General features: G+C 43.5%; 1 protein-coding gene across 3 annotated transcripts in view; it reads left to right on the plus strand.

Annotated features, from left to right (window-relative positions):
- The window catches only part of LOC118390331 (gamma-aminobutyric acid receptor subunit alpha-3-like), a 177290-nt gene extending 162359 nt beyond the window's left edge, over positions 1-14931 (plus strand). For all 3 annotated transcript variants that reach the window (XM_052457320.1, XM_035780784.2, XM_035780785.2), the window contains exons 9-10: positions 2505-2710; positions 9971-14931. In XM_052457320.1, the coding sequence (XP_052313280.1) occupies positions 2505-2710; positions 9971-10312 (548 nt within the window). In that variant the 3' untranslated portion in view covers positions 10313-14931. The remainder of the gene's footprint in view (positions 1-2504; positions 2711-9970) is intronic.
- Positions 14932-21321: the final 6390 nt, after the last annotated feature.

Consider the following 21321-nt stretch of genomic DNA (forward strand, 5'->3'; position numbering starts at 1 on the left):
CATTTCGTTCTTTAAATTCCCGGAGACGTAGAATACAAAGGCCAGTGGGCACAATGACCTATAAAAGATTCACATTTCACACAGCAATTGATTTATCCTCTAAAATCTTTTCTTGTATTGTAATTCAAATATACATTGGGCCTGACAAACAGTAAGTGTATTGCACAGCCACATGTGGAATGTTTCTGTGCTATGTCTTCTAGCTGCTGGTCTAGATGGACAAATCTAATCAGTGTCTTGGTCTCAGTGTTTCTGTTACAAGACTTTGATTGCCTGTGTAATGACATCCGTGGTGGCAGGGGATTTCTCCTCAAAGCTTTTAAGTGTCAAACAATGCCAGGAAAGTTCAATTAAATCTCATTGTGGATATGATGGCTGTGTCACACTGTCAGACATGATGGAGGTGGTCAATACAGCCTCCAACACAATGGATGTGGTCAATGGAGGAGGTCTGTCCAATTACTTAACGCCTACAGCCTCCGGTAGGCTTCTCCCCTACCCACCATCATGGACATAGTGGTAGTTGGCATCCCTTTCCAGCTGCAGGTCACAGTGTGCTCCTCACATTTCCATGAGGTGATCAGCCAGCAGGGTTTCCATATCAAGTGCAGCACCACTCTGCCAGGCTGCTGCATCTGTTCCAGAGCAGTCCCTTCTCTCTCCCATCCACCCATGGCTCCTCTTCCCCCTATGAAGTGACTGTTCCATGTTTCTGCAGACAGATGGCAGGGGACTGCCTAGCCGCCTGCGCTGTATCAATACAGGGATTACAGTGTATCGTCAGACAAGCTCAGCGGAGCTCTCCTGTGGGGCGACTCCAATCCGCGGCTCTGTGAGACTTAGGGAGGCGGTGTAGTAGAGGGCATGGACAGATGTTAGGCAGCTCTGGAGCCAGGGATGGAGAGGTTAGATTGTAGCTGCATCTGAAACACTAACTCTGCTATCTGAATTGGGGAAAAAAACATTTTTACAATCAGGTTTTTATTGTTTTTTTTAAGGATATACCTATGGAGAACTGTAAAAATGTTGCTACAGCCCTGAATTTAGCTGGTGTTATCGACAAAGCTCAGTGGGAGAAAGTTCAAGACTACTTTCTGGAGGACAATCCTACTTGTCTCCGAAGTGGGAAAACACATTCATCAACTTTCAAAGCATCATAACTTCACCCAAAACTGCAGTGGATGATATAGCAGTTTGAAACTCTGTGTCTGTACTTTTATAAAAATGTCAAAATACATATATATATATACAGCTCTGGAGAAAAATGCAAAATAATTAGTTTCTCTGGTTTTCGTGTTCGGGTCAAATTAACATTTTTGTTTTATTCTATAAACTACTGACAACATTTCTCCCACATTCCAAATCAAAATATTGTCATTTAGAGCATTTATTTGCAGAAAATGACCACTGGTCAAAATAACCTAAAAGATGCAGTGTTGTCAGACCTCGAATGATGCAAAGATAATAATACAAAAGTTCATATTCATTAAAAAAACTAAACAATACTCATGTTTTAACTTAGGAAGAGTTCAGAAATCAATATTTGTTGGAATAACCCTGATTTTCAATCAAAGCTTTCATGCATCTTGGCATGCTATCCACCAGTCTTTCACATTGATGTTGGGTGACTTTATGCCACTCCTGAGCAAAAAGTCAAGCAGCTCTGCTTTGTTTGATGGCTTGTGACCATCCATCTTCCTCTTGATCACATTCCAGAAGTTTTCAATGGGGTTCAGGTCTGGAGATTGGGCTGGCCATGACAGAGTCTTGATCTGGTGGTCCTCCGTCCACACCTTGATTGTCCTGCTGGAAAAAACTATCCTCAGAGTCGGGGAACATTGTCAGAACAGAAGGAAGCAAGTTTTCTTCCAGGACAACCTTGTACGTGGCTTGATTCATGCGTCCTTTACAAAGACAAATCTGCCTGATTCCAGCCTTGCTGAAGCACCATGGGGGGTGTCATCACAGATCGTCCACCAAATTTCACAGTGCGTGCGAGACCTGGAGAGGCGTACAAGCCACTCTCCCAAAACCATCTTTCCTCCCTTCCCCATGCATTGCCCTTGCTTTTAAATATACAGTATATATTCAAAAGTATGTGGACACTCCTTCAAATTAGTGGATTCAGCTATTACAACAAAAATGTGGAATAAGTCAAGGGGTATGAATACTTTCTGAAGTATGTCAGGACACCATGTACTGAATGTTCAAAGATTATGCTCTTTCTTTCCATGATACACAGTTATGTTTACTGTTGTTCAGCCCAATTGGGTCTGTGTGTACTGTGTGTGTGTGTGTGTGTGTGTGTGTGTGTGTGTGTGTGTGTGTGTGTGTGTGTGTGTGTGTGTGTGTGTGTGTGTGTGTGTGTGTGTGTGTGTGTGTGTGTGTGTGTGTGTGTGTGTGTGTGTGTGTGTGTGTGTGTGTGTGTGTGTGTGTGTACAAAGTATGTTTGTCAATTAATACACTCTCTCTTTCCTTTTGCTTCTCTTATTTTCTGTCCCCAGGGGTCACAACAGTTCTGACCATGACAACCCTGAGTATCAGTGCCAGAAACTCCCTGCCCAAGGTGGCCTATGCTACAGCTATGGACTGGTTCATGGCAGTATGCTATGCCTTTGTCTTCTCTGCCCTGATAGAGTTTGCCACAGTTAACTATTTCACCAAGCGCAGCTGGGCATGGGACGGCAAGAAGGAGGCCCAGGAGATGAGGGTGAGTTCTGTAGCTATGGTCTACCAACACTACATGGAGGTAGTTTCAGTACTTCAAAGGTTAAAATAGTATAATGTAACTGCTCCCTCTTTGTGTGCTTTGCTGTTGTTGTGGAGAAGTAGCTAATCACAACTGTCTCCATCCTCATTAATCTGCTAGATAGTGTATTTGTCTCCTGCTTGGCTCGCTCCTCGGGTTGCTCTCTCTCTCACTCTCTCCTTCTCTAGAGTGGAGTGGCATTTTGCTCATTCTAGATTATATGCTCTCTATCTATCCTCTACTGATAACCTCCTGAAAAATGAGCGTATTCAGAGCTAATTGCTCAGAGATACGGCAAGGGAAGCTGGTCAGAGCTCTCATATTGTTTTGTAGTGGGAATGAGGAGAAACACTGAAAGAAGGTTCTATCCCAGCCTCCTGGCGAAGGCAGCCCTGGTTAATCTGTAAAGAGATACTTTATTTATTCATTAACAACCCCACAGAGGAGGATCTCTGTTCCTGGACACAACAGAGTGTACAGCAGGGGTGGGGGAGGAAAACTCCCAGAGCAGGTATCCTGAGCACAGAAAAAACATTGCATATCACATACATACAGTGCATTCGGAAAGTATTCAGACCCTTTCACTTTTTCAACATTTCGTTACGTTACAGCCTTATTGTAAAATGGACAGGTTTTTAGAAATGTTTGCACAGAAAAATTATTTACATAAGTATTCAGACCTTTTGCTATGAGACTCAAAATGTTGCTCAGGTGCATCCTGTTTCCATTGATCATGCTTGATTGGAGTCCACAACTCGATTGGAGTCCACCTGTGGTAAATTCAATTGATTGGACATGATTTGGAAAGACACACACCGGTCTATTTAAGGTCCCACAGTTGACCGTGCATGCTAGAGAAAAAACCAAGCCACGAGGTGGAAGGAATTGTTCGTAGAGCTCAGAATCAGGATTGTGTCGATGCACAGATCTAGGGAATGGTCCCAAAAAATGTCTGCAGCATTGAAGGTCCCTAAGAACACAGTGGCCTCCATCATTCTTAAAAGGAACCACCAAGACTCTCTCCTAGAGCTTGCGGCTTGGTCAAACTGAGCAATTGGGGGAGAAGGGCCTTGGTCAGGTAGGTGACCAAGAACCCATTGGTCACTCTGACAGAGGTCCTCTGTGGAGATGGGAGAACCTTCCAGAAGGAAAACCATCTTTGCAGCACTCCACTAATCAGGCCTTTATGGTAGAGTGGCCAGAAGGAAGCCACTCCTCATTGAAAGGCACATGACAGCCTGCTTGGAGTTTGCCAAAAGGCACCTAAAGGACTCTCAGATCATGAGAAACAAGATTCTCTGGTCTGATGAAACCAAGATTGAACTCTTTGGCCTAAATGCCAAGCATCACGTCTGGAGGAAACCTGACACCATCACTACAGTGAAGCATGGTGGTGGCAGTATCATGCTGTGGGGATGTTTTTCAGCGACATGGACTGGGAGACTAGTCAGGATTGAGGAAAATATGAACGGAGCAAAGTACAGAGAGATCCTTGATGAAAACCTGCTCCAGGGCACACAGGACCTCAGACTGGGGCGAAGGTTCACCTTCCAACAGGACAACAACCCTAAGCACACAGCCAAGACAAACCAGGAGTGGCTTTGGGACAAGTCTCTAAAATTCTATGATTGGCCCAGCCAGATCCCGGACCTGAACCCGATTTGAACATCTCTGGAGAGACCTGAAAATAACTGTGCAGCGACGCTCCCCATCCAAACTGACATGAGAGAAACTCCCCAAATACAGGTGTGCCAAGCTTGTAGCGTCATACCCCAAGAAGACTCGAGGCTGTAATCACTGCCAAAGGTGCTTCAACAAAGTACTGAGTAAAGGGTCTGAATACTTAGATTTTGTTATACATTTGCAAAAAATTCTACAAACCTGTTTTTGCATTGTCATTATGGGGTATTGTGTGTGGATTGATGAGAAGAAGAAAAAAACATTTAATCCATTTTAGAATATGGCTGTAAGGTAACAAGATGTTGAAAAAGTAATGGGGTCTGAATACTTTCTGAATGCACTGTACAAATTAAAACAGTGTGTATCATACATAGACACACTGTATCTCATACACAGAGACACGTACAGCACATAAACCCCAGTGTACCTCACACACACAGACACACTGAGAGAGACAGTGAGAGACAGTGCAAGATAGTGATAATTAAGGCATGGGGTTATATGAGGATCTCATTAAACATTGTGATTTTGACACTCAGGGTCCTCAAAAATGCTAGGAGGCATTTTGATGCTAGAAAAGTTAGGAAAGTTTGGGTGCAATCAGATGATGTGTTTCATGTGAACAGCTGTTAGGATATTAAAGGGATATTTCAGGATTTTGGCAAAAAAAAGCCCTTTATCTACTTCCCCATTTTTTTGTCTCTGTGAGCAGTTTCAAGGAAGTTGAGAACTAGCGTAGCCCAATTGCTAACTGCCGTTAGTGCAATGACTGGAACTCTGGTAACTGCTAGCATGCTAGTAGATACCAAAGCCTTCCTGTCATTGCGCTAATGCTAGATAGTATTGGCTCCTGAAACGACCTCTAACTTCGTTCATACTGGATGCAGAGACATGAAAATGGTATCCATTTGTTCATCGGACTCTTGCCAAAATCCCGGGAATATCCCTTTAAAGGTAAGTGGTGAACTCCTGGGAAGTTTTTAAAGTGGAATATCTGAGACTCGATTGACAAGTCTAAAGTCTACTATTTAATGTGCTTCTGTCAACCCAAGTCAATATTAGTAGAAATATCTCAGGCTTTCAGTCACTGCAACAGACGTTTACAGTGTCACAAATCCATTTTATAATATGCGGAGTATGAAGGACTCACAACCATCAGTTAAACACTCTTAAGTTCTTTGTAGGTTGACTGGATGATAGACACCATGGCGTATTGCTGACATGAAACCTTTCTGTAGTCACTGAGCGACAGATGGTTATGTGAATTACAATGCAGTAAGTGGAGGAAGATTTGTCTTTGTTGCTTTGTCTTAAAGGCAGCAGCAGGATGTCTGTCCTGTGTTCTCTGGGCTGTGCTGAGCAGGCAGTTTGCGGTGATGGATACGTGAGGGTAGGGGTCACTCGGGGAGCAATAGCACACCCATCACAATCCCTCACTAATAAAAGCTTCAGGAGAGCTGCTGGATGAAACTCTATTCTTGATCCTCGTTTAAGAGCTTCACAGGGGAAGATGTGTGTATGAAGTGAGTGTAATCAAAAGGCCTTTCCTCAGAGAGAGTGGAAGGACTCTTGGCTGAGTGTCCTGTTGGGAGTAGCACCCCTGTTCATCAGAGGCTGTGGCTGCAGCCTTCTCCTGATGGGGCCAGATGGTGACCCTATTGGCATGGGGCCCTGAGGAGAGCCTCTGAGAGGCTGTGAGAGGCTGTGTCTCAGTTGAAGCGGGGAGTGAGGAGCCAGAGGAGGGTCGATGTTAGGTAATTTACCTCAGTGGCTGTGGAGCTCCTCTGACTCTCAATGTTGCCCTTTTTAGTCCGATGTGTCCTGTTAGACATGCCAGCCATGTGGCCCTGGTCGGCAGTAGCAGCAGCACCATTCATGCAACCTAATGAGGTTTTTCTCTCCTCTCTTCTCCTCGCCACTGGAGACCCAGGGCGTGATAGTCACGGGTACAGGCACAGACAAGTTAGTCAGCTTTCTGTGATTATTGACTCATTGAATTACAAAACATATATTGGGTTGGATTTCCATGACATGATAACATTTTGGGCATTAGCGCAGGGGAGAAGCAGAGCTGACCTTGATTAGGGATTTGAAAGCATGTTTAATTAATGCTGGCTGACAGACAGACTGTAACACACTGCAGTGATGAGGCTGTGCTGCAGTCAGGTCTATGTGGGGACCAGCCACCTATACAGCTGTCATCGTTCCCAGCAAGCCAGGCCACCTGCGCGGATACACACAAATACACACACATATACATATACCTACGGTATACTGTACTCTCACACACGCACATGCAAACACGGACACACACAGATAGACACTTTTTCCCCAAGCCATGTCCATGCACAAACGTCTACTCTAACTCCAAAAACATTTGTCACACACTCACACACAGGGACACACTTATAGCCCCAAGATGTGCTGTCACACCCAAGCACAAAGGCTGCACTTACAGACACGTACAGTACACACACAGAGCACAGAGACATGTGTTGGTACGCTTAGCCATAACCCATAAGGCACCTTCTCTCCGAACACAGACACAGAGAGACACTGTAAGACCCAACCGACTCTGTTACCCCTGCATACACTCACATCAAGACACTTTCAGCCTTGTACACAAACACCCTCACACACTCACATACACACACAAATGCACAGGCAATGTCTCCCGACACTCCCCACTCAGGGCCAAGGGGCACTCATATACACACACACACAAACACACTAAGGAGTCTTCATGCCCCAAGCTAGCCGAAAGCATTAATATAATCACACAAAGTTTGTCTGCCCTCAAGCAATTTTGGTGTACTCTTGTGTATAGTGGCACACAATGTTTTGAAGAACATTACTTTCTAAACAAAGCCCCATACTATGGTTGCCTCTGCCTGTATCTCAGACTACGTAACTCAAAATGATATTGTGGAGTCCCTCGCCACTAAGCTGATTGGCAGGTGTGTACTAGCAGGGCCTTGTATGTCAGGGTGGTAGGCTGAGAGCAGACCTGATGCCGGGGATAAATGAGCTTAGGTAGCTGTGGTAAAGGTCATGAGACGCTTGTTAATAGTTATCCCTTACTCATGCTGATCTAAGCTGTGATACAAGGGGCCCGGGGTGTTGTTGGATCAGGAGGAATCAATACCCTGTGAAAGCCTCAGGGCGTCCAGGGGGCAGCAGTCGTCACCACTAAAAGACTCCCTCTCCACTGATATTGGCATGAGATAGAGCCAGAGTGCATGCCCAGCCTGGGCAAACAGAGCCCTGGCCTAGCACTGGCAAACAGAGCCCTGGCCCAGCGCTGGCAAACAGAGCCCTGGCCCAGCCTGGGCAAACAGAGCCCTGGCCCAGCACTGGCAAACAGAGCCCTGGCCCAGCACTGGCAGACAGAGCCCTGGCCCAGCCCGGGCAAACAGAGCCCTGGCCCAGCACTGGCAAACAGAGCCCCGGCCCAGCCCGGGGAAACAGAGCCCCGGCCCAGCACTGGCAAACAGAGCCCTGGCCCAGCCTGGGCAAACAGAGCCCTAGCCCAGCCCGGGCAAACAGAGCTCTGGCCCAGCCAGAGCAAACAGAGCTCTGGCCCAGCCCTGGCAAACAGAGCTCTGGCCCAGCCTGGGCAAACAGAGCCCTGGCCCAGCCCTGACCCAGCACTGGTAAACAGAGCCCTGGCCCAGCCCGGGGAAACAGAGCCCTGGCCCAGCCCGGGGAAACAGAGCCCTGGCCCAGCCCGGGGAGACAGAGCCCTGGCCCAGCCCGGGAGACAGAGCCCTGGCCCAGCCCGGGCAAACAGAGCCCTGGCCCAGCCCGAGCAAACAGAGCCCTGGCCCAGCCCTGGCCCAGCACTGGCAAACAGAGCCCTGGCCCAGCCCGGGGAAACAGAGCCCTGGCCCAGCCCGAGCAAACAGAGCCCTGGCCCAGCCCTGGCCCAGCACTGGCAAACAGAGCCCTGGCCCAGCCCGGGGAAACAGAGCCCTGGCCCAGCCCGAGCAAACAGAGCCCTGGCCCAGCCCTGGCCCAGCACTGGCAAACAGAGCCCTGGCCCAGCCCGGGGAAACAGAGCCCTGGCCCAGCCCGGGAAAACAGAGCCCTGGCCCAGCCCGGGGAAACAGAGCCCTGGCCCAGCCCGGGCAAACAGAGCCCTGGCCCAGCCCGAGCAAACAGAGCTCTGGCCCAGCCCTGGCAAACAGAGCTCTGGCCCAGCCCGGGCAAACAGAGCCCTGGCCCAGCCCGAGCAAATAGAGCTCTGGCCCAGCCCTGGCCCAGCCAGAGCAAACAGAGCCCTGGCCCAGCACTGGCAAATGGAGCCCTGGCCCAGCCCGGGGATACGGAGCCCTGGCTCAGCCCGGGGAAACAGAGCCCTGGCCCAGCCCAGGGAAACAGAGCCCTGGCCCAGCACTGGCAAACAGAGCCCTGGCCCAGCCCGGGGATACAGAGCCCTGGCCCAGCCCGGGGAAACAGAGCCCTGGCCCAGCCCGGGCAAACAGAACCCTGGCCCAGCCCGGGCAAACAGAGCCCTGGCCCAGCCCGGGCCAAACAGAGCTCTGGTCCAGCCCTGGCAAACAGAGCTCTGGCCCAGCCCTGGCAAATAGAGCCCTGGCCCAGCCCAGGCAGGATCACAGACAGACAGACAGCCAGCCAGCCAGCGAGCATGCAAGCCATTAACCCCTGTGTTAGCCCCCCTGACTGGCCTGCTTATCCAATTGGATTGGCCAGTTCTCCTTGATGTTGTGGTTTAATTAAGACAAAAATACATCATAGAACCCTGGTTGTTATATCCCATTTTCCCTATTAATACATGAATCAACACCTTGTTGATGCAAGCCTGGCCATACTAATGTAATACAGCATATGAACGTCTCAGCTGTAGGTATATTTCTGACATATGAAAAATGATCAAAGAATTTCCTGAGGTAGGATTTTGAGACCTAAAACTGTTCCCAGCCCATCTGTTTTATATCCCTTTGGCTTCATTCCTAATCTATGGCCTATATACAGTACAGCCCCAGTCCTCAGAGGGTAGTTTGTCAGGTCTGTTTACAGGTGCATTGATTCATCCTGCTCTGCTCTTATCCTACCTCTAATTCTCCAGTGCCACCAGCCTAGACAAACCCTGCCCACTACTCTGCTCTTTCAGTGGTTCAGAAAATAACCAGCCTCTCTGAAATTAAACCATAATATTTCCCATAAACCTCTGACCTGTGTAGGCCATGCCCTGGGGTGTTCCTATTCTCACTGTGATGTATGCATATTTTGTCAGGGAGTCTCATGTGATTTGCCCATTATTGGAGCGTAGATGCGTAATGTTCTATGACCCTGGCTGGTAGGGCGACAGCCCCGATCCCTACACTGGAGCCTTGAGTTCTTTCAGCTTTTCTCCCAATGGTGCAAAATATGGATGTTATTATGTTCCCATCATGAATCTTGAGCATCATTGCACCCCCAGTCAAAACAGTCTGAGGTCATGTTGCCATTTTGAAAACAAGGCCTTTGTTAGGTTTAATGATCCAGCCCTGATTCTCGCAGTTTCTCTTCTCTTTACAGAGAAGAGAATCTGCCTCCCTTTCCAAAAAGGCCAATAACACATTCAACATTGTCGGAACTACCTACACCATCAACGTGGTAAAGGACCCAGGTTTAACCACCGTCTCAAGGAGTGCCACCAGAGCTACACACCACCACCACCACCACAGCCACAAGGTCCCTAAAATGGACGACTCATACGTTGAAGCCATAAAGTCCTACAACCGCGTCAGCAGAGTGGACAAGATCTCACGCATCATCTTCCCAGTGCTGTTCTTCATCTTCAACCTGGTCTATTGGGCCACGTACATCAACAGCAAGCCGCGCGCCATCCTCTCCCCCAGGTCCACCACCCACAATTAGAGTCTCCCCGACAAACTATTAGGCTGAGGTGGCAGGAGGCCAAGAGATCCACGACATGTTATTGTATCATTGTTTTGGACTTCATTTTGATATTTGCAAGTCTCAATAGGTCAAAGACAAACATTCTCTTAGATTTGTATGTACATGGTCAAACTAAAAATGCTAATTTGTTGTTTCCTGATTATATGTTTCTTTGATAGAATAGGTGTTTTGGATATGCTTTCTCTTCACTCTGACATGATAAGGGGGAGCATGTGTTTGAATCCTTCATGATAGCTCATTACAGAGGATCAGGTCCTGGTGCATCACACACATACACACACACACACCATTCACTCTGAATTGTGTCAGAATGCAGCAAGGAGAGCCATTGGCTTATTGTCGCTATGGTGGGCTCTTATAGCCAGGGGCAGCCTGTACAGATCCATTGGAACATCATTAATAATCCTCAGTGTCTGCCCTTCTGCTAGCGCTGAATCTCAACAGACCCAACGCAATATCATCTGGAATTGCTTTTGTGTCCTATGGGCCTGCCTGTGCATTTTCCAGTCCAGTGACTTTTATTGTTTTAACAGGCTGAGTATGCTCAAAGAGAAAGAAGCCGTGTGCCTTTTTGAATACCCACATCTTTAAGATAAAGCTTTTGGCACACGCAAACACACACACACACACACAAGCACACTGGTGTCCATATGGTTTGGGCCTGTGTGCGGAAGCTCCCCCTTCTCTCCCTCCTCGTACAGCCCATGGTCACCGGTGGACATGGTCAGCGAGGGTAAAATCTCTAAAGCATGGATGAAACGTAATCATAATATGACTGATGCAGCATTATAAAATATTCTCTATGTACATTGTCAGCCTCTGTCATAATATTCGGACACCATTACCTCAGACTGAAGTCTAATATACATAACAGTTAATTTGTATAGTAAGGCATTCATTGGTTAATTTATTCAACCATGTTCTATCTATAGTAAATATTCTTGACTTTTCAGTTAATAGTGGATGTTTTCTGATGAAAGCGTTGACCCTTGTGCCTGTTTGTGGGTTTTTTTTCTCTCCATGGGATTATGATACAAGTTTGAGGCCCCATTTAGAAAAAGACAACTTATTTTTTAAGATACTCGTTTCCATGTTGCCATTCCCATTCTATATATTTGGTTTTATTTGTGTGTACAGGGATGGTCAAAAATCAAATAAAAATACAATTGCATAATACATTTTCAAAATACCATAAAGATCAATATATCAAAATAAACTACAAAATACCTAGATTTTTTTATGTATTTAATTCAAATACATGTATTTTGTATTTTAAAATACAGAAATATATTTGCAAGTAGCTGGCCCGAAGAGCAATAACATTCTCAGTAACGATTACAGAAACATTTTACTTGCTATAACTGTAATATGTTTGTTGTTTATGTACCTTAGTTGAATACACTGACTGTAAGTCACTCTGGATAAGAGTGTCTGCTAAATGACCAAAATGTAAATGTATTTATGAAAATGAACATGTCAAACGGAACTGCAAAGCACACTTGGTATTATTATTATCCTTGTGTCGGGTGGAGCTCATTATAATAATACCCAGCATGCTTTGCAATTGTCCATTTTTACATTTACAATTATATTTAGTTCATTTAGCAGATGCACTTATCACACCATAGTGCCATCAGACTTCTGATACCAATTCAGGGGGAGAGGGGGCTACAACATTGTGAACCGCTATTAAAAATAAATGGTATAGAAAAGTATTTTGTATTTAGAAAATACATATTACAGCTCTCAAACGTAACTTCTTACAAAATACATTGTAGTGTAGTTCAGCCCAGTGTAATACAAATGACAAAATACTCAGAAGTGTTAAGGTAAAATATGTTGTGCTCAAATCATATAGCCTGTACATGGCGATGATAATAGCTGCTGTGAAAGTAATGACGTTGCACGGGACTTTTCCCATGGGTTTCCAGGGAGTTCTGTGAGTGCTAAGCAGATGACTTTTCCAGAACCCAAAATATGTTCTCAACCATCTCTCAAACCAAGACTACGTTCAAAGGAGAAACGCCTTTCAAATGGATAGAATGGAAACTATTTTATTGTGACTTCTCTGAAAGTGTGTTAAAAAACACAAACCATGTACAATGTATCAAACATATGCATGACAATCTGTACATGTGGAAGTCTGCAACCTCCAGTAATGCTGTTTGTCATATTGAACTGTAAGGCTTTAGTATCAGTGTTTCAGTTGCTAACTAAGATACTGTGTAGTATTCCATCTCTGTTGGAGCTGGGGGTTGTCCTTCTAGCAGGGCCAGGGGTTGATAGCTACAGGAAGGACACTTATCATCATAAAATCGGATATGGAATATATTTATATATGAATACATACATAGTAAATATATTTATGCTAATTAACACATGCAATATAAGACATTATATACATGTTATATATGATATAGCCTATACAGTATCGTGGGTAGAAAGCAGTAGAGAAACAAATAGACACATGAATACAATATTTAAACTAAGGGCAAATACTTTAATTACAACACAAAATAGTAATTTGTGAATTTTGTAGATATTGTGAATCCAACTGTAATAGAGCGTTTGTGAAATATAATTAAGTCAGGTTTCCTATTGATCAGTATTGCAGTCTTAATGTACATTCAGCTCTAAAACACCATCAATGCTATGGGAGATTGCCGTTGGTGTAGCCCAAAGGCCGGCAGGTGGCGATATTGAGTCGTTTTATCTTAACGTCCTTAACATTCTTAACGGAATGTATGCAGCCGGTTATATACTCGTATCCCTCGTGGACCGGTTCGAACGTAAAACATTCTCCATTCAGGCTGCAAACTTGATTTAATGACAAGAAGGTGGGATTAAAACATGGAAAAATGTGCATACTTTATGAAACACCATTTTCCAACACCATGCTACTTCCTGCGATCAGACCAAGGGTAAACAACAGATTGCTGCAACTTGATTGGCTGAGCACTTTGGGCTAACATGGGTGATGCTTGGCGTCTGACATCTTGGCAAGATGAATACTTTGCATGCCCTTTTCATACCTAACTGAACGAGCAGATGCCTTGTCTACAAGTGATGCTGCTCTACACACTGTACTCTGTTCTCCATTCTAACTGCACTGAGGGAGTGGAGACCTCCACAAAGAGAGCTCCCGGATTACTATGGACTCTGGAAGTAGCACTCTTTACTGGCCATGCTAGTTGTTGCAATCCCATGTTGAAGTGTCTCTCCCCTGTCTCTCAATGACAGGACCCTGGGTGTTGGAGAGCCATTTCTGTATATTGTCTACTCGCCGCTTGGCAAATAACAAATAGCAGTTGGGATTTCAAGGACATTGCATGTGGACACAAAAAAAGTTTAGGGAAAAAATCTGCCCAAGAAAAATCCACCCAAGTAATTTGGTTTGTTTTGACATGTGGATCATTGAAACATCAATCTTGTGCCTCTTGGTAGTTACCTCTGTCACGTGGGAAGTGCTCTAGCGCATGCTAGTAATTTTGTTTGCAGTGTTGACACTGCGATTCAATGCAAAAAGGTTGCACGACGGAACGAGGAAATCCTATAGGGGACAGGGCACGGCCTGCACAATCTGTGTTGCAATGCTTGATAGCACCAAGGAACAGTCAACTGAAACTTGGAGTGTTATTTCTGTGAGGTACTGTATACAAATGCAAGGACGGCAGATGCTGCTTATAGACATGATTCAGTAGTGTCCACACTTTTTATTTAGTGGAGAATGGTAGGGGGTCATTGTGAATCACCTCACAGATTAAATATAGTTATGATCCACTGGGCAAAAACTGGGTGAATCAACGTTGTTTCAAATTAATTTGTCAACGTAATTTGTCAACGTATTGTGACGTGGAAAGTACATTGGATTTCAAAAAAGTACAGTTTTCATCTCATTTCAACCAGCTTAGGTAAACATTGAAATGAGGGTAAAACTTCAAATTAAATACTTTGACTTATCTGACTAACAGGTTGTTACATCAATGTCATTTCAACATAATCATCAGAACTATGTATAGATTGAAATTGCATTGAAAATATTTTTCATCCTATATTAAATATATTGAGTGGTTGAATTACATATTTGATTAGACATATTTAATTTGTCCTTGTTTCAATAGTAAAATGGTATGTTTGAATAAACATAATTAACCGAAATAAAGAACTACCTGTATATTGAAATAAAAGGTGAAGCCACAGTCTGCCTGAACAGTGCCTCCTAGTGGTGTACGAGAGGTAATACAGTTCAGAGGGAACAAGTCTACCATCCAGATGCCCATCTCTGTGTACGCTGCTTAGCTTTGGAATGTATTTAAGTTGAAGTTTGGCCCTAATTTCAATGTTTACTATGCTGGTTGAAATGAGATGAAAACAGTACTGGTTGATTACTTTTTTCAAAACCAATGTATTTTTCACGTTGGTCACACATCACAATACGTTGACAAATGACATTGAAACAATGTTGATTCAACCAGTGTTTGACCAGTTGGTGGGCAATAGGAATGTAGATGTCTGCCTAAATACAGTGCCTTGCGAAAGTATTCGGCCCCCTTGAACTTTGCGACCTTTTGCCACATTTCAGGCTTCAAACATAAATATATAAAACTGTATTTTTTTGTGAAGAATCAACAACAAGTGGGACACAATCATGAAGTGGAATGACATTTATTTGATATTTCAAACTTTTTTAACAAATCAAAAACTGAAAAATTGGGCGTGCAAAATTATTCAGCCCCCTTAAGTTAATACTTTGTAGCGCCACATTTTGCTGCGATTACAGCTTTAAGTCGCTTGGGGTATGTCTCTATCAGTTTTGCACATCGAGAGACTGACATTTTTTCCCATTCCTCCTTGCAAAACAGCTCGAGCTCAGTGAGGTTGGATGGAGAGCATTTGTGAACAGCAGTTTTCAGTTTTTTCCACAGATTCTCGATTGGATTCAGGTCTGGACTTTGACTTGGCCATTCTAACACCTGAATATGTTTATTTTTAACCATTCCATTGTAGATTTTGCTTTATGTTTTGGATCATTGTCTTGTTGGAAGACAAATCTCCGTCCCAGTCTCAGGTCTTTTGCAGACTCCATCAGGTTTTCTTCCAGAATGGTCCTGTATTTGGCTCCATCCATCTTCCCATCAATTTTAACCATCTTCCCTGTCCCTGCTGAAGAAAAGCAGGCCCAAACCATGATGCTGCCACCACCATGTTTGACAGTGGGGATGGTATGTTCAGGGTGATGAGCTGTGTTGCTTTTACGCCAAACATAACGTTTTGCATTGTTGCCAAAAAAGTTCAATTTTGGTTTCATCTGACCAGAGCACCTTCTTCCACATGTTTGGTGTGTCTCCCAGGTGGCTTGTGGCAAACTTTAAACAAAACTTTTTATGGACATCTTTAAGAAATGGCTTTCTTCTTGCCACTCTTCCATAAAGGCCAGATTTGTGCAATATACGACTGATTGTTGTCCTATGGACAGAGTCTCCCACCTCAGCTGTAGATCTCTGCAGTTCATCCAGAGTGATCATGGGCCTCTTGGCTGCATGTCTGATCAGTCTTCTCCTTGTATGAGCCAAAAGTTTAGAGGGACGGCCAGGTCTTGGTAGATTTGCAGTGGTCTGATACTCCTTCCATTTCAATATTATCGCTTGCACAGTGCTCCTTGGGATGTTTAAAGTTTGGGAAATCTTTTTGTATCCAAATCCGGCTTTAAACTTCTTCACAACAGTATCTCGGACCTGCCTGTTGTGTTCCTTGTTCTTCATGATGCTCTCTGGGCTTTTAACGGACCTCTGAGACTATCACAGTGCAGGTGCATTTATACGGAGACTTGATTACACACAGGTGGATTGTATTTATCATCATTAGTCATTTAGGTCAACATTGAATCATTCAGAGATCCTCACTGAACTTCTGGAGAGAGTTTGCTGCACTGAAAGTAAAGGGGCTGAATAATTTTGCACGCCCAATTTTTCAGTTTTTGATTTGTTAAAAAAGTTTGAAATATCCAATAAATGTTGTTCCACTTCATGATTGTGTCCCACTTGTTGTTGATTCTGCACAAAAAAATACAGTTTTATATCTTTATGTTTGAAGCCTGAAATGTGGCAAAAGGTCGCAAAGTTCAAGGGGGCCGAATACTTTCGCAAGGCACTGTATGTACAGTTTAACAATGTTTTGCCTCTGCCATACAGTATGTCTCCATTATTTTCAGATGATTTGCTGTGGTAAATAACCTTTTCGATAAAAGAGTAAAGAAATCATGTGCCCAAGGATATTGCATGGTTTCATGTTTTGCTCTCAGAGAGATTGAGTTTGGCATTGAAAATGTCTGAAGGGCGTTGATTAAGACACAATTTGATGAAGCAGGCGTGTTGTGTGGGAGATTACATTTTGTATAGACAGACCCTGACCCGTTTAACATGCATCGAGGCGGTGATGATGGACATTTTCCATATGATGCTGCAACAGCTGACCCATTCGCCTCAGTAAATGATTTAATGTCAGGACCAAAACACTATTCAATATTGCATCACTTGAGATGCTCAGCTAGACCACTTGCTGTATCAGAAAATTGCTTAGGATATTCAAGTGACTCTACCATGCATCCTGCTGTAGGAGCCGTATGCCACAGTTTGGAACTGGCCACAAACAGTAGTTTGTCAGTCAAGACAAACAGAACATCAATGTCATTCTATGGTGGTTCACTTCCTGTTTAGTATTGAATAGTATAAAGAGGTGGACTGTGTAGTCCATTATATTTAGAGCCAAATAACATATTTTTTTTTCTCTGCCAGCATTAGAGAAAATTAGAATGTGTGAAAAATGGTCCCATGAATATTTGAGGTTATAGCCTAGAATAGTTTTGACTTTAAATTGGTTAGGTTGCTTGTGCCTGCTACGTTAAAATATTTATAATATTTATACATTTAGTATACGAGTTTTATTCATAACCACTGTTCTCTGAGTGTACTAAGTTTTAAATTGGTGTGCTGCACTGTGGACGCTGCATTAGCTCTGTGAATCCAAAGTTAATAAAGCCAAACACATTTGACAACTTTCATCACAGTTGCCTAGTTTCAGGAATCAGTGCGCTTTGCATATTTAACCTGTGTGGAAACCTGCGGCTTCTGTGGAAGCTTCTGTTGCACTGTGCTCTGTCCTGCGGTACTTAACGATACACTTATCAAATATAGAATTATAAAAATGATCAGCACCCAGCATATCTGGTGTGATCTGATCATATTGTTCATTTTGAAGGCAGCGTTGTCTGCGAGGAGGTTTATTTCATCTTTCACTGTTTTAAAGACTATGGTGTAATGACGTCAATCTGTCAGAGATTTTTTTGTTGGTTGTAGAAAGCTGACTTTGAAAGTGTTCATTTTTCTCTCTGTTGTGAAAGTTTGTTTGTGGGGCTGATGACAATACAGAAATGTTGTTTTAAACCTCCCTTTGTCTAGGTTTTGCTGTTCTTTACGTTAAATAAAGGTACAGTACTTTCATTTGCTGCTTGCTTTTCAGTTGTCTTTGTGAAAGTGATTGAATAAACGATTGAATGCTGCAACCCCATTCTCCTTTTCAGCTGTTGACATTAGTATTAATTGCTGACTATGTACTTCATATAGGCATAATGCATTGGTTATGAAGTGTCTATGCAATCCTCACAATGGGCCCTTAACTGAGGGATTCTCCATGTTTTCTGTTGGGAAGAAGTGTTTGAGTGTCTAGACTGATGAAATATGTATTATTGCGATGTCCTATTCTTTTTGAGTCCAGTGTGCACTGCCTTCACAATGAGCAGCATTGAGGATCTGTGTGCTTGGGTGTATATGGACCGCATCCATCTCTAAAAAGGTGTGGACCTTCTGAAGCCTCTCTGCCCATCACTCACCTCAAATAAATTCTACTAAACATAAAAGCAGTAGCAATGTCTGACTGTTTTTGTAAGGCACGTTCAATACCAATTTAGATATTAACTTTGTGCTTCCTTCTCAACCAGATGATGCCCAGTCTGAAGAGAAACACAAATGCTCATACATGAGTTTTAGTTGGGAAAAAACATATACCTGTACAGTGTTCATATTTCCTAACATAGACTGTGTGATGTACAGAATTATTGTGAGATGTTAAAGTTTACATAGCTGGCCATATATGGACGTTCAATTTTACTTTAAGGGTTGGTTATGTAGGCTTCTTCTAACCCATCACTTTCTGCTACATATAATAATATGATTATATATATTTAATATATATATATAATTATATCTTTACATTAAAAGCCAATGTCTATCAGAATTTCAGTCATTCCAATATATGTTATACCCCTTGATCTTCAAGAATAGGACTTGGAAATATGGAAGTATAGATTGGACAAATTATTTTACCTGAGAATAACACCAAAACGAAGGATTTATTATACAGCTCTACTCTGTTGTTTAGGATGTTGTCATGGAGGATTGATTGGGCTCATCTCATTGATTTGAGTTGAAAAATAAATGCTGCACTCATGAGGCAAATCCACAGATGAAACCATAACAAAATCGGTGCCCCACCTCTGTTTTGGTAAAACGCTGAGGGATGGGCCTGAGCTCATGAGACATTTAGAAATTATATTCTTCAAGAATCAATGGATATATACATAATTTATACATAATCTAAGTTTAAAAAAATGGATGAAGCGACTACAGATTGCCCCTTTATGTCTAGCCAAAGTGTGCCAGTTTGAGCATGTGTCCATTAAGCCTATGGATTTCTTTTTTATCAGCATGAATTAGATTGAGCAAGAAAAGCCCCGGTTTTATTCCACAGGCTGGGATCCACACTATACAGCTGTTGCAAGAGCTCATTTTTCACTGGCTGTCTACTGGTTTCAAAAACAAAGACTGATAGGCAGTTTAAACTTCTTGAATTCAACCATTATTGGGTTCAAATACACATTTAGATTTGTGAACAGCCATCCACAACAACCATAATCTGTAAGGCGCAAATAGTGTAATGAGAGAGCAGCAGTGTGACTCACATCAATGCACTATGTAGATATCAATAATAAGGGATATCCGTATCATCGTAGACTACACTCCTGTCATCCTTACCTCCAAGTGTTTATTCAAATTGGATCATCTTTGGATGCCGACAGCAGTCGCACCATTGGAAGACATAGCTTGGACTGTAGCCTACAAAAGCCTATTCCTGCTCTTTTCCCACAATTTATCAAACACATCTGACGTGTCATCATAGTGGTCTCTGATTTATGGTCAGACTTGCTCACGTGGAACAAACTTCAACTGGCACTTTTTCAATGCTGATTTGAATGTCATTGAGAAAACAGAGAAGTGTCAAGGATTTATTTTCGCAAACATCCTTTCTGAATTTAAAAGTAATCCTTGAAGTAGTCATCTAGTTTTTCAGAAGTATCTGTAATCTGATTACAATATTTTAGCTGGTAACGTAACCGATTACAGTTAACGTTTTTTTGCAATCCCTTACATGTAACGGCTCCTTATATGTAATCCATTACCTCCCAACCCTGTATGCGGTCTGATATACCACGTCTGTCAGCCAATAAGCATTCAGGGCTCGAACCACCCAGTTTATAGTCCTCTTTATAAATTGGGGGGTTCGAGCCCTGAATGCTGATTGGCTGACGGCCGAGGTATATCAGACCGTATACCACGGGTATGACAAAACATGTATTTTACTGATTACTGATCTAATTACGTTGATAACCAAGCAATGAGGCACCTGAGGTGTTTGTGGTATTGGCCATATACCACACCCCCTCTGGCCTTATTGATTAAATATTCTCTTCTTCAAAAGCATGTGAGATTGTGTTTCAGTATTTTGTTATGAAAAACCATTAGAAGCTATACCCAGTATATCTAGGGATGGGGAAGCACCAGGTTCCTGAGTGTCTGTGTCTTCATTCATGTCTCTATGGGAGCATGTGTGTGTCTTTGTACACTTTTTGTGGGTAGGACTGTTCATCTGCAGGCTTTTTCCTCTGGGACAGACGTTTACATCATCACGGGATCAGTGGTCAACACACTAGGAATCTCACAGCTTCTCCTCTCCTCTGCTGTGGGGAGGCCTGTGCTATGGACGTACTGCAGAAGGGTCAATATGGAGCCGTTTGTTACGGATCAAATCTTAGTCGGCTGGCTTACTGTTCCAATAACTCTAAAGGTCAATGGGTGGTCAGGAGGTACAGGACTTTTAGCTTCATGGACATCAGCCATGTTTAAAACTCCATCCACATCCTACTCTCTCTTTTCTCCCCTCTGCCTTCTGAGATTTACAGACTAATACATCCCTGTGGGCAGGATCCCATATATATACGAGTGGTTTATGAGCCTGTGGCACACCGTGAAGAACAACGGAAATACAGCAAAGAAGGGACTGGATCTGTGTTTAGTTGTTATCTTATTGCCAGCAAACTCTGTCTATCTTACCGTGAGGGTGTATGGGAGAATAATGGCCATTTTTATGTTAACCAGGGGATTAATGAGACACCTGATGACGTGAAGGCTAAGGTGAAATCCCTAGTTATCTTAATCCCTCCACTGGATCAGAGGGAAGGGCCCTGCGCTCCGAGCCTCCAAGCAGGGCCCTGAAACAGGGGGAGCCAGGTAATGGAGGGGGTGGAGATGAATGTGTTGCCGCTGCTACACCTGACAAGTACAGTCCTCACTGCTGTGGAGCTCCAAGCACAACATGTCTATGTATCCGCTCACAGGCTCTCTTCGACCCTCACATTACTATCACCTCAACCCCAGGAAGGAAGGAAGCCTGTCAGATGAATTGATAGGTGAAAAGAAAAAAGGAAGATTAAAGTGTATGGAGCTTGATCGTCTTTATTATAATGGGATCTGCCTCCTCAGTGAAATCAGGAAAGGCTAAAGAGGATTACAAAATGCAATATGCAATGTGTTTACATACACACAAACATGTACACTTCATAAAACGGTATTCTC

Source organism: Oncorhynchus keta, chromosome 11 (genome assembly GCF_023373465.1).
Source record: "Oncorhynchus keta strain PuntledgeMale-10-30-2019 chromosome 11, Oket_V2, whole genome shotgun sequence".
Taxonomy (NCBI): domain Eukaryota; kingdom Metazoa; phylum Chordata; class Actinopteri; order Salmoniformes; family Salmonidae; genus Oncorhynchus; species Oncorhynchus keta.